General features: G+C 38.1%; 1 protein-coding gene across 1 annotated transcript in view; it reads right to left on the bottom strand.

Moving 5' to 3' along the window:
- Positions 1-3,342, bottom strand: part of LOC129776331 (neural-cadherin-like) — a 48,653-nt gene extending 45,311 nt beyond the window's left edge. Inside the window, exons 1-3 of the mRNA XM_055781918.1 lie at positions 3,324-3,342; positions 2,810-3,248; positions 2,532-2,748 (exon numbers count right to left, since the gene is read on the bottom strand). Of these exons, the coding sequence (XP_055637893.1) occupies positions 2,532-2,748; positions 2,810-3,168 (576 nt within the window). The 5' untranslated portion in view covers positions 3,169-3,248; positions 3,324-3,342. The remainder of the gene's footprint in view (positions 1-2,531; positions 2,749-2,809; positions 3,249-3,323) is intronic.
- Positions 3,343-12,467: the final 9,125 nt, after the last annotated feature.

The raw sequence follows: 12,467 nt of genomic DNA, 5'->3' as shown, positions 1-12,467 counted from the left end.
TTTTATTTTTCAATTTTCCGCAATGGTTAGGTTTGTATTAGTGAAAGCATCGTTATTTTTTCGACACTGATGCCAGACAACATCATCGTAACAGCTATAAAAACCACTCAATAGAATGTTATTCCTGAGTCATAGCGTTTTATGTCATGAAAATCAATAAAATAAAATTTTGTTGATATCAATACAATTATTATTTTTACGCTTCATGGGTCTATAATGTAAGTTTTACCAACGTTAACTTTGGTTAAGAAAACCGTATTGCAGAGCTCGGAACACTGCCATGGATGACGGTCGGAAAAATATTCAATTATTTTATTGCTTCCTCTTTTTTTGCAAACTGACTCTAAACAGACCCAAACTCAACTGAAGGCTAGCACTTTTTTGTCCGAATGATATTTGACCCCCAAGAATTTTCAATCATAAAAAATACAGGTTTTCCCCAAAATGACTTATTGGAGGTCACATATTATATCACATTTTTACATCAGAATTTCCAAATCGTACATCTGGTTATAATTATTTCTTCTTCATATATCATACTGCTATTATAAAATAAAAACCAAGGGGACTGGCTAAGTTCAGAAATTTCTTCATAATTTCGTTGTCGTTATTGTCGCTTGTCGCTTGGAATAACCATCAATTCCAAGCAGCTCTTCATTCAGCATGTGGTACATGCTTTGATAATCTCTCCTGGTCAATTCACTTGTTCACTATTTTCACTTGTCGATAGCGTGTTATGAGAGAAAGTTATCACACCGCAGTGCAACTTCCATCCCTTTTTTTAATGATTGGCTTCAAATTATATCGTAAGGTGGAAAGTCTTTGTGTACAATTATATCAATGGTACGAATAGCAGACCACTGCGATAGATGTGGGTTTTGTGTTGACGTTGAGAGTTATTTGGGAATGTTGTTGCTATGTCCATTTTCGCGCCGCTCAAACTCTTTATGCTTGTCGGGGTTTCACTGAATGTTGTATCTTCCGTCCTTTTCTTATGTATGTATCGCGCTTCGATGCAACATGATTCTCTGAGCGGCTCGAAAATTAACATAGCAACAACATTCCCAGAAGTCACGCCATGTAAGCTTACTTTCGAATTGAATGGAATGGAATTTTTCATAACCTTATTTTATAATATATTTATATCTATACATATATAAAATGCTCGTGTCACGGTGTTTGTTACCGAACTCCTTCAAAACGGCTCGACCGATTTTGCACAAAAAACTTGGTAGGCATGAGAAAAGGATGTAAACTATATACGATACTGCTAGGATACCGATTACCATGAATGATATACCGATTAGGATAAAAAACGCTATTTCAGTATTTTTGTATGAACAATATCCAAATAATTCAACCGTCGTCAAATCGTCAAACCGTCAACCGTCAAACAGAACGATTTTATTAACGTTGTTATCTACTAACGTTGGGTATCTACAAAATACGCCCGAAGAAATCGATAGTTTAATCTCCTCAGAAATTCCAGACCTACCAACTGATCAACCACTCACCCGTATTCTGGAAAACGATTGATTCAAAATGATCCTAACGAATTGCAATTTTGTGTTTTACAATCCGTTCGACTCAAGTCCAATCGAGTTGTGCAAATGTGGCAGCATTGCCATTCGACATTGACAACATTGAGCTCCGTGTTCCATTTTTGTGAAGCAAAAAATGGTAATAGATATTCGGGTGGAAAAAACGCTTTTAAAACAAACATTTCAAACTAAAATTAGCAGTGCATATCAAATATGTGTAAAGTAACACATTCTCTGCAAGTGTATAAAAATCTTGGACGAAAATTGTGTTGGATGATTATTTTATATTATGAATAAAGTTGCACCTAAACTTCCTTGCACCAAATGCGAAGAAATTTATAGAGAAAAAGTTAAATCAGGGCTGTCTTCTATGTATTTAAACAACATCGATTGATAGTTCTCATTCAAATTTCAACAATTCAAAATTGCTTCCAGGTCTGCCAATTTGATAGATAGTAAATTGCTCCACGAATACGGATGAATCACTTAGACGTTTTCTTGCAACAAGACGAGGTTGCCACATTTGCCTAGAACTATTGAATATGAGTCGAACGGATTTAAGAATGCAAAAATCAATTTCAAAAATGAAACACAGAACAACGTTTGCCGAGTCAGCTAGTATTATATATTTTATAACCTCTCGCGAGCAATAAACTGCTATGATTCATACATTAGAAACCTGTCCGTTCCACTCCTACTATATTTCCGTCTTACCCGTGTTATCACTAAAAGTTCTTCTTTTCAGCCTTTTTTTATTTCAGTAAAAAACATTGGCATACATATTTTTGTGAAACATTTGATCGAATGATTCGACAAACAAAATATTGAACTGCAAGGAACTGCATTTATGTTTTGGGAACCATGAGTTTGCAAGAATGTAATCAAATTTATTTTTAACATATTCGTATTCCCGCCACCTTCATAATCCCTTTATCCCATTTCATACAATCTGGTGATGCTAATTTCGAAAACTGGTAACCCCGTACTTACCTCAACCGAAGTGGAGAATCCACCGGAATCCTCCGTTGCGGTCACAACTAGCGAATAAACATGCGGCTGTCGCAGATCCTCAAAGTCCAACTCTTTCGCTAACTTAACGATGCCCGACGTTGGACCAATATTGAACGTACCAGCGCCCTGTCCCTGAGCCTTCAGCGTATAACGAATCTCCCGATCGGCGAATGATTTTGCCTTCACGGAGATAATGCTAAAACGATACAACACAAGTAAGATCATGGTTGTCACACTTACTGAAAATGTGCACTCACTCTGAATCCTTCTTCTGGTTTTCCGGGATCTCCGCCTCGTAGCTCGGCATGTAGAACTGGGGCGCCCGTTTGCCACCCACGATCGACAGTCGTTCCTCTGGGGTGCTCTGGAAGCGCCGATCATCCACCTTACCGTTCTGATCTTCGGCTTTCACGTACAGCACGTACTCCATGTCCAGCTGGAACAGATCAGTTCCCCGGGTTCGTACCACTCCGGAACGTTCATCCACTTCAAATCGGCCACCGGTTCGATCACGAACGATGAAGTAGTGAATGTTATGGTCCGTATCAGGATCGCGGGCCTGCAGTGTGAAGACCGGGGTGTTTGGAGGGGCATTCAGCTGCACCACGGCTTGCATGGGGAGCGGCCGGTTGATAAAATACGGTGGCTCATCGTTGATGTCCTTAACGAGGATAATCACTCGCTGGCTGTCGGTGTCTGTGGGTGGTTAGGGAAGGTACAATTAGTGTTACGCTCCGGTTGCCGGTCGGATTAAGGCATCGTTTAACTTACATTTCAATCCTGCTGCAGGCAGTGTGTTGAATTACCATTGACAAAGTCCGACAAAGGAAGCGTGAAACGAGAGAAGGAAAAAGTATGCAAATTACTTTTCTGGACAAATTTGTTATCACACAGCAGTGTCCTTCCAAAGGCTTCAGTTCGGTAGTAAAACAAGAATTAATTGCTGTCCTAATGGCTCCCCGGGAGAATACTTATCAAGCAGATAGAAATAATGGTTGCAAAAAATAGGGATGACATATGAATGAGGAGACATAAATTCAGTTAAAAAACAAAATGCAAAAGGATATCACAGAAGCGAGAAAAAAAAGTTCTAGCGATGATTACTCGGGTCACGTGTTTTGCTGGTTGAAGGGGTGGAGGTCGTAAAAATTTGGTTTATCAAACAAAACGGCTAGCGCCAGCATTCTGAATAATGTCAACATTGGCAGAGATGCAAGCGAAGGTTCGTGCGATGTGAGAGTTCATCTTTGCAACTTGCCTTGCGTGTTAGAGCTGGCCGTTACATTTTCACTGTGGCATTATAGCCCTGATGTGAGCTTCAATAAAAAAAAAGGACGATGGAAGTGGAGAGTCTCACGTAACAAGCTCGTTAGGGAGCAGAAGATATTGGATCTCGCCCCAACCGTATTACGCTAGAGCATTACGCTTTACCTCCATTACTCGTATTTTTTTACGTCTTCTCACCCCATCACCGAGTGGTGCAGCCGCATTCCTCTGTTTATCTTCCCGTGACACACTTTGCCGCTATTTCTGATATATATAAAGCATTCCAACTTCCGCTTTTTGGAGAATGCTCGTCGTCTTCCCAGCCGATACCATGTCGTGGATTGAGACGAAGAAGCAAGCGAAAAACGCAAGCTGCACTGATAAATGCTATCCGGAAGATATATCCAGCGCTTCGTTCTGGGAATCGCATTTCGAACGCCTTCTTCTCAGTGCACCATGCTGGAGATTGAATTCAGCTAAATGATTGCTTTCGTGTCACCTTCTGTCTTGGTTTTCATTCCACCGGTGCAACCATCCTGTCATGAATCACAAACGCTAAATCTCTGTGCCCAGCCATGCAGCCCCGGGTTGACCTCGAAAATGTTAGGGCTTATCGAATTCGTTTGCGAAACTTCGATCCGTTTTAATCCTTTCTCGGTAATAATAATGAAAACTCTCCACGGAGCCTTCAGCAATTATGCTCCCAATAAATTATGCGTTGATCTCTCGGGTCTAAGATGGCGTTTAATTGATTTCCAATTAAGCGATCCGACGTGAACCAGAGACCAAAGGCTCAATCGAGCCAGTCGGTAACAAGAACCAAAAACCACAGCATCCGAATCTTCGTCTCCCGGGATGGTCCGACCATCCGGGTATGATTCTCATGACCAGCGTCAGATATGGACAAGAATGTGTACTAAACTGGGTCAAAGAGATTTAGTAACTTCGATCATAGCTCTGCCGCTCCCCGCTCCCCGATGGAATACAAATCAATTATCACATGCCACAGTAAAACGTGTTGAAGCACATGAAAGCGATTTGTTAGTTTCCAGCCACAAGCCCTCTTCCCCCGTGGGGTTAGGAGAATGTCGTTCGTGCTGTGTCCGAGTGTTGTTGGGGAGTGATGTCGTGCATGATAAACTGGTGCTGGTGGACATATTAATTTGCCACGATTTGTTCCATATATTGTGGAAATTATCAGTTGCACTGAATAGTTTCTTAATTGGTTATGAAAGACTGTCGTGTCGAACATGCAAAAATGTGCAGAGTTTCCGAAGGAATCTTCTGCGGCTCCCATGCGAGTGTCATCGAGAAGCGGTACTATTCCACGGAGAATCTCTTCCTACGAGTCGAAATAACTTAACTGCAATTCTCGACACCTTGGGTGACTTAAGAACTACATGAAAATTGTTATCAATAAGTACAACAGATAGTAGCAATAATCCTTCTTATCAATAATAAAACATACAGCGAAAACCCAAACAAGAAGGATAAACAAATTTTTGATCAATTTCAGTAGTATCTTCGTATAACATTAACCGAATACATTTGCTCTTTCACCATTCAACTGGAAATGCAATTCAGTTTAATGGCCCAATACTACCAAGCTTATAAAACAAAGGAAATATTCCAAATTTCAGGAGAGCATGGATAACATGCCTGTTGAGTGACGTATATTAATTTGGGATACTGATTGAAAAATTATGTTTTAACATAGAACTGCATTTAATAGGAAAATCTAAAAATTGAACATGTAATGAAATAGTGAAAAATTTTGAACGCTTATAAATCGACCATGTTCCGATATTTTAGGGCGCCAACAATTTAAAATTGCTTTTGTGTGCGTTGTTTACCCATCTTGTTCAATAAGCCTCATTTGAAGGTACTGTATATGCTGGATAATGAATTCTCAATCCCTATAACACAAAATACTCACTAGTAGCAAATTAACCATATAAGTCTTTATATCCTTGATAATATAAAAATCTCACAAGCAGGGTTGCCAACTATAATTTTAAAAAATCAATAGGAATGAAAATAAAAAATGGGTGGGTTATATCTATGATATAATCGCAAGGTTGACGTAGGACTATCTTAGCTTAATAATCATTTGTTTGCATTGATCAAATTTTTGATTAAATTAAACGATTCCCCAATTCAATTGAATTCAATATATTTGCGTTGTGAGTAGAAAGTTTGAACAAATGCCATGTCTCTAGTGTCTGCACGATTTTACCAGGTACCTAAGTTTAGAAGACCGTGTTAGGGAAACGCAATCTAGTCTGCACAAAGGCAAGCAAGTATAAATGTACTCGCAGTTTACATGTATTTGCAATGCCAATTTCCCCAGACACCTTGGTTTAGAAGTCTTTATAGGTAAACAGATTTCAGTCGGAACAAAAAAAACTCCTGATCTGCATGAATTTGCAATCCCAATTTCCCTAGACACCTTGGTTCTGAAGCCTGTGTTGAGGAAACATATTTTAGTCGAAACAAAAATGCCCCCGACTTGCATGACTTTGCAATGCCAACTTCCCCACGCTCCTTGGATTTGAAGTCTGTGTTAGGGAACACATTTCGGAGAGAACAAAAGTCCCCCTACTTTCATATATTTGCAATTTCGATTTCCCCAAGGCTGCTTGGTTTCGAAGTCTGTGTTGGGGAAACCGTAAGGCGGGCCAATCAAAACGAGGTAGTTAGGGCGTTTAGATAACGCTTAACATTTTACAGTTATTCAATTATTTATCTAATGAAAAATAAAATTTCATTAATTGCGATAGATGCGTAGAAATATTCCCTATCAATTGATGCAAACATCTTTCCGATCCAGTAGAAAATGTTCGAGTTATAAGCATTCGAAATCTTGCCTTTTTTCCTGCATGCTAAGTGTTTATGTTTTCATTTTACCCCCCATATATTCCGGTTAGACGTAGTCCCACGTCAAAATCATGATGGATCAGGATTCCTCATGATGGGTTATCCGAAAAGTTAATGTCGATTTTTGGGAAAACAAAAACAAACAAAGCATTATATCTTCATTTTATATCCATAGTTCTGTTTCACAATATTTCGCCATCTTTCACACAGTTTAAATATCCTATCCTTCGGAAATGCTAGTGTTTCGCCTGACCTTTTTATCGTTTATATTTTTTCCGAAAAACCTACAGCATCATTACAGTCAATTGCAGAGAAATCAATATTAAAATTTTCACTGAATTCATCGTCTATGATTTGGAATGAATCTTTACTCAACAAATGAGGAAAGCATATCAGCAGTGATATGATATTCAGTACGGTTATAGATATATTTACCATAGTCCCATAATTAAAGCTGATTCTACTTTGAATCAAACGAAAAAATCACTTTTTTTTTATATTGATTGTGGATTTAAGAATTTTCTCTTGAGTAATTTTACACTCTGAAAGGTATTCCTACATTAATAACTCTGGGGATACCTCTACGTACAATTATCCTCAATAAAGCAATGTTGTTTCTCGAACTTAATCTCGTTGTAATTTCATAAATTCGTCAGATAATCTGGTTTCATGAAATTTTCTAGTACTGTTTTGGAAAGCCACGAAACAATTGAGGGTAGAGATAAAAAAAAGTTAAGTACAGCTTTGCGTCTAGAGAATTTAACTTAATGTAAAATATATACAAGTGTGGACCGGAGAACTATCATGACAGAAAACTTTGACACGGAATCGAATTTTATTACGAATTATGTAAAGAGTACAAAAATCAGGAAAAATCAGGATCATTTCAGAAAAATCAGGAAAAATTGAGTATTCGTTGAGTATTGAGTAAAGTCTGGGAAATCCTGAAAAATCAGGAAGGTTGGCTTCTCTGCTAACAAGTCATCAGCCAAGTGTCCTATCAGCAGCTTTCCTCAACACTTTTCCAAAAACAAAGCTTTCCAGAATATATCTAGAGGTCTTGAAAAATTCCATTTAGAAAACTCAGTTTTCCTTAAATTGGTATTTCTCCAGGCTAGTAGGCGAAATCACTGAAAAGTTTAAAGCTTCTGTAATATAGAATAAATTAATCAATAAAAACATTCTCTTTTTATTCTAGCAACCGATAAAGGAATCGAATGTTTGGCATGTGATAAGCTCCATTACATATTATTGAACTCAACTCTCAAGAGCTGAATGCTGTACAGTAGAACCTCGATAATTCGCGAGCGGATGATCCGCGGTGCGGATTATCCGCGAATGCGAGTTCCTTAGTAATTCTATAAACCGTTCCGAAGTTTGTCAGTTAGTGGTAGAGTCTTGCTCTTTTGTTTTGATCATCTTCTTCTTCTTCTTCAATGGCACTAACGTTCCTAGAGGAACTTCGCCGTCTCAACGTAGTATTACTTGCGTCATTTTTATTAGTACTTAGTTGAGATTTCTATGCCAAATAACACGCCTTGAATGCATTCTGAGTGGCAAGCTCTAGAATACGCGTGATCACAGTGCAAGTCGGAGGAAATTTCTTTGACGAAAAATTCCCCCGACCAGAACGGGAATTGAACCCGAACCCCCGGCATGTTAGTTATGACGCTAAACACTCGGCCACGGGAGCATGGTTAGCGTCATGTTTTGGTCATGGCTTTCACATTATCTGATCACTGATGTAATCGACCTTACAGATGGATAGTTCAACAATTTCTGTATTGATTTCATAGTTTTCATACTAAAATATCTTTTTTTCGTGTTTGTACCTCATTTTTAGCCCTTTATTGCGTTATCCGCGATTTTCGTTATACGCGGTGATCTAGCCCGACTATTTCGCGGATAATCGGGGTTCTACTGTATATGGTCATTTTATGTGTTGTTCTTGCGATGGTTGAATAAGAAAAAAATCTACTAAAGAGTGAATTCTCAAAAAAATGTGTGAGCGATGAATATCGATCTTTATGCCTGAAAGGTACTATTTGCAGCCAGCATGTTGTTTTAGCTACATCGAGTACTTGTAGAAGCTTGATATTGACACCCCAATGAAAGGACTTGGATTTTTAGAATGTGACTCGATAAACCGCTTATATGTTCCAATGTCAAGGAAGTCTGAAAAACTTTTCAATGGCATTGGAAAAATCGAGAGGATGAGATAATTATAAAATAAGGAGATTGATAGCCTGAAGAATTAAAGTTTTTTGTTTGACGTAGGACTACGCCTTTGATTTTTATATTGGAGGGTTACTCTACGATATTGAAAATGACGTATGTAACGATTGACGAATTTTATGCCAACTCGTCTTAGGAGTTGGCAGCACCATCTCATATAGCAGTGAAACTTTGTGGGTGTAAACACATGGGTCTTTTAAGCAACTCGTCATACTTGAAATATCCCAAAAAGAATTAGAACTACTTTTTAAAAAGGGCCAATTTTGACCTTGAATTTTAACAAAAAAAAAATAAAACTAAAAAACTATAATATCTACAAAATTCTAGTCAAAGAATAAAATGTAGGAAATTGTTCAAATTTTCATAAAAAATACCAATTTTTTTAAATAAAATTTTTTTCTCAAAAACTTATTTTTTTAATTCTTAAAAAAATATATGAATGGCTCTTACAATTTCCAATAAACCATCCATACATTGGAAGATGGGAACTTTTACAGGGAGAAAATTTTTCGAGCTCCAACTTTTTCATGATTTTCTTTGAAAGATTATCATTATTGTTTAATTAATAACCTTTTCATTTATAAATTATCACGATTTACATGCTCTGCTACCTTTTACACACAAAAATGTTACGAGTAAAACATTATTTTTTCAGGAGTCTCCATACAAAAATGCCTTATATTCCAGGAACTATAAAAGATAGAAAGTTGACGTTGTTGACGTTGAAGTTCATATTTTAATAAGATCTAAAACATTGTCGAGTACGCTATAGAGATATCATGACTTTTAACAAAATTAGGATTAGTTGTAATTTTTTCAAAGAAAACATGAAAAAGTTGATTTTAGATAAAATGTTTCCCTGTGAAAGTGCCCATCTTTCGATGTATGGACGACTGGTGGGATCTAACAGTTTCCTATTCATTTATATATTTGTTAGAATTTTAGAAGAATAAGTTTTTTAGAAAACAGAATTTTAATTTTTATAATACATTTTTTTAAAATTTTGTTATATTTTTTTATGGAAATTTAAACAATTTCCGGCATTTCATCCTTTGATTAGAAGATATTATATTTTTTATGATGTTATAATTTTTTGTAAAAAATCAAGAAATTTTGTTGGTCCTATTCAAAAAGTAGTCTAATTCTTTTTTTTTTTAATATTTAAAGTATGCAAAGTTGCTTAGAAGACCCATGTATTCACACCCGCAACGTTTCACTGCTATCTGAAATGGTGCTGTCAACGGCCAGTCGATTTGGCATGAAATTCGTTTGTTCACCAATTTTTGCTTCAAACATAATTAGTGAAAATAGTAAAACAAGTACACAATTCAACGAATAAGGTAGTCTGATTTTTACTAGTTGCTTCCGTTGTGGGGGAAGCACAACATACAATTCGGTTTTAGCCTCCATGGTCTAGTTTCGTTATTCGTTCATACGTGTTTTTTTTTTGTGGTGGACAAAATCGCACCGAAATACTACCTTTTGACTATAGCAAACTCTCATCAGTTGACATGATCGATGGAGAGTCAAATCGGTATATGACGACCCTTCATTATCAGCTATGTTTCAACGAGAGCCTGGTTTAAATGATCAAATGTTGAAAAAGATTTTACCGGTTTGGAAAAAAACTGGCTGCCGATTGAGTGGTTCGGAGGGTACCCACGCATACCAGTTCGCGATATCATAGCTAGATGCAATCTTAAGATTATGTTTTCAATATATGTCTTCCTAAAATATATTATTGGTTTCATTTAGTTCTCTGTACATTTATGAACATTAATACAAAAAACCAGTGAATCGAGTTTTTCTTGTTAATGTTGGAACATCTTTTTGATTTTTCTTCATTTTCCTGTTAAATACGGATTTACAGTTCGAAAATTGGTGCATCCAATTCAAAATAATATCTGTTAGACAATAAAGAATTGCCTATTCCGTGATTGAGGAAATTAATTCCATCGACAGAAATGTATAGTAAAACAAGTAAACGATGTAACGAATTAAATGGATAATTTTTTTCCGATTCGACTCGCCGCTCATATGTTTTACAATGCAACAAGCAGCATTCTGTCATGCAATTCGAGAGTTAGCTTACATGGTATGGATTTTTTCTTCGATGTCACGTTGCATCGAGAGAAATAAAGGGTGTGTCACATCAAATTGCATCACGGAATAAACGCTGTAGAAATTCGCCCAGTAGACCGATCCTTTTGAAAATTTTAGACAGTAAAATAATAACTATTAAACAACTTTTGGCATTTTCTTTTTATTCATACTTCGAGCCCAAGCCCGTATGCTCGCACCTTTCTCTTTACCCCGTCCATAAGGTTCTGTACAACGTCAGGTTGTAGTTTTTTTTGAACAGAAATCCATTTTCTCTTGAAGTCCGCCTCCGATTTGACAACTTTTGGGTTCTTCCGGAGGGCCTGCTTCATAATCGTCCAATATTTCTCTATTGGGCGAAGCTCCGGCGCGTTGGGCGGGTTCATTTCCTTTGGCACGAAGGTGATCCCGTTGGCTTCGTACCACTCCAACACGTCCTTTGAATAGTGGCACGAAGCGAGATCCGGCCAGAAGATGGTCGGGCCCTCGTGCTGCTTCAATAGTGGTAGTAAGCGCTTCTGTAGGCACTCCTTAAGGTAAACCTGCCCGTTTACCGTGCCGGTCATCACGAAGGGGGCGCTCCGCTTTCTCAAGAGCAGATCGCTTGCCACACCATGTACTTTTTGGCAAACTTGGATAGTTTCTGCTTGCGAATCTCCTCCGGAACGCTGAATTTGTCCTCTGTGGAGAAGAACAACAGGCCCGGCAGCTGACGAAAGTCCGCTTTGACGTAGGTTTCGTCGTCCATTACCAGGCAATGCGGCTTCGTCAGCATTTCGGTGTACAGCTTCCGGGCTCGCGTCTTCCCCACCATGTTTTGCCTTTCGTCGCGGTTAGGAGCCTTCTGAACCTTGTATGTACGCAGGCCCTCCCGCTGCTTGGTCCGCTGGACGAATGACCTTGACAAATTCAGCTTATTGGCGACATCCCGGACCGAACTTCTCGGATCACGTCTAAACTGCTTAACTACGCGCTTGTGATCTTTTTCACTGACGGAGCATCCATTTTTGCCGTTCTTCACCTTCCGGTCGATGGTTAGGTTCTCGATGTATCGTTTTAGTACTCTCCTGATCGTGGATTGGACGATTCCCAGCATCTTACCGATGTCCCGATGTGACAACTGCGGATTCTCGAAATGAGTGCACAGGATTAATTCACGACGCTCTTTTTCGTTCGACGACATTTTTCCAAATTTACGAAAAATTGACAGTGAAGCATGGCCAACGTGATCTATACACTCTTATCTGATTATAAGCGAAAGCTGAAGATATAATTCTTAAAAATTAAATTTCTACAGCGTTTTTTCCGTGATGCAATTTGATGTGACACACCCTTTAGGTGCATAAATTGGACGGTCAAAGGACACAAAATTCAGTTGCACTATAGGGAGTGACTCTAGAGTCTAGACTAACACCATGTGTTAAAACTGAGAGTTAA

Source organism: Toxorhynchites rutilus, chromosome 3, assembly GCF_029784135.1.
Source record: "Toxorhynchites rutilus septentrionalis strain SRP chromosome 3, ASM2978413v1, whole genome shotgun sequence".
Classification (NCBI taxonomy): domain Eukaryota; kingdom Metazoa; phylum Arthropoda; class Insecta; order Diptera; family Culicidae; genus Toxorhynchites; species Toxorhynchites rutilus.
The sequence above is the reverse complement of the archived record's forward strand: the minus strand, read 5'-3'. Positions and strand labels throughout refer to the sequence as shown.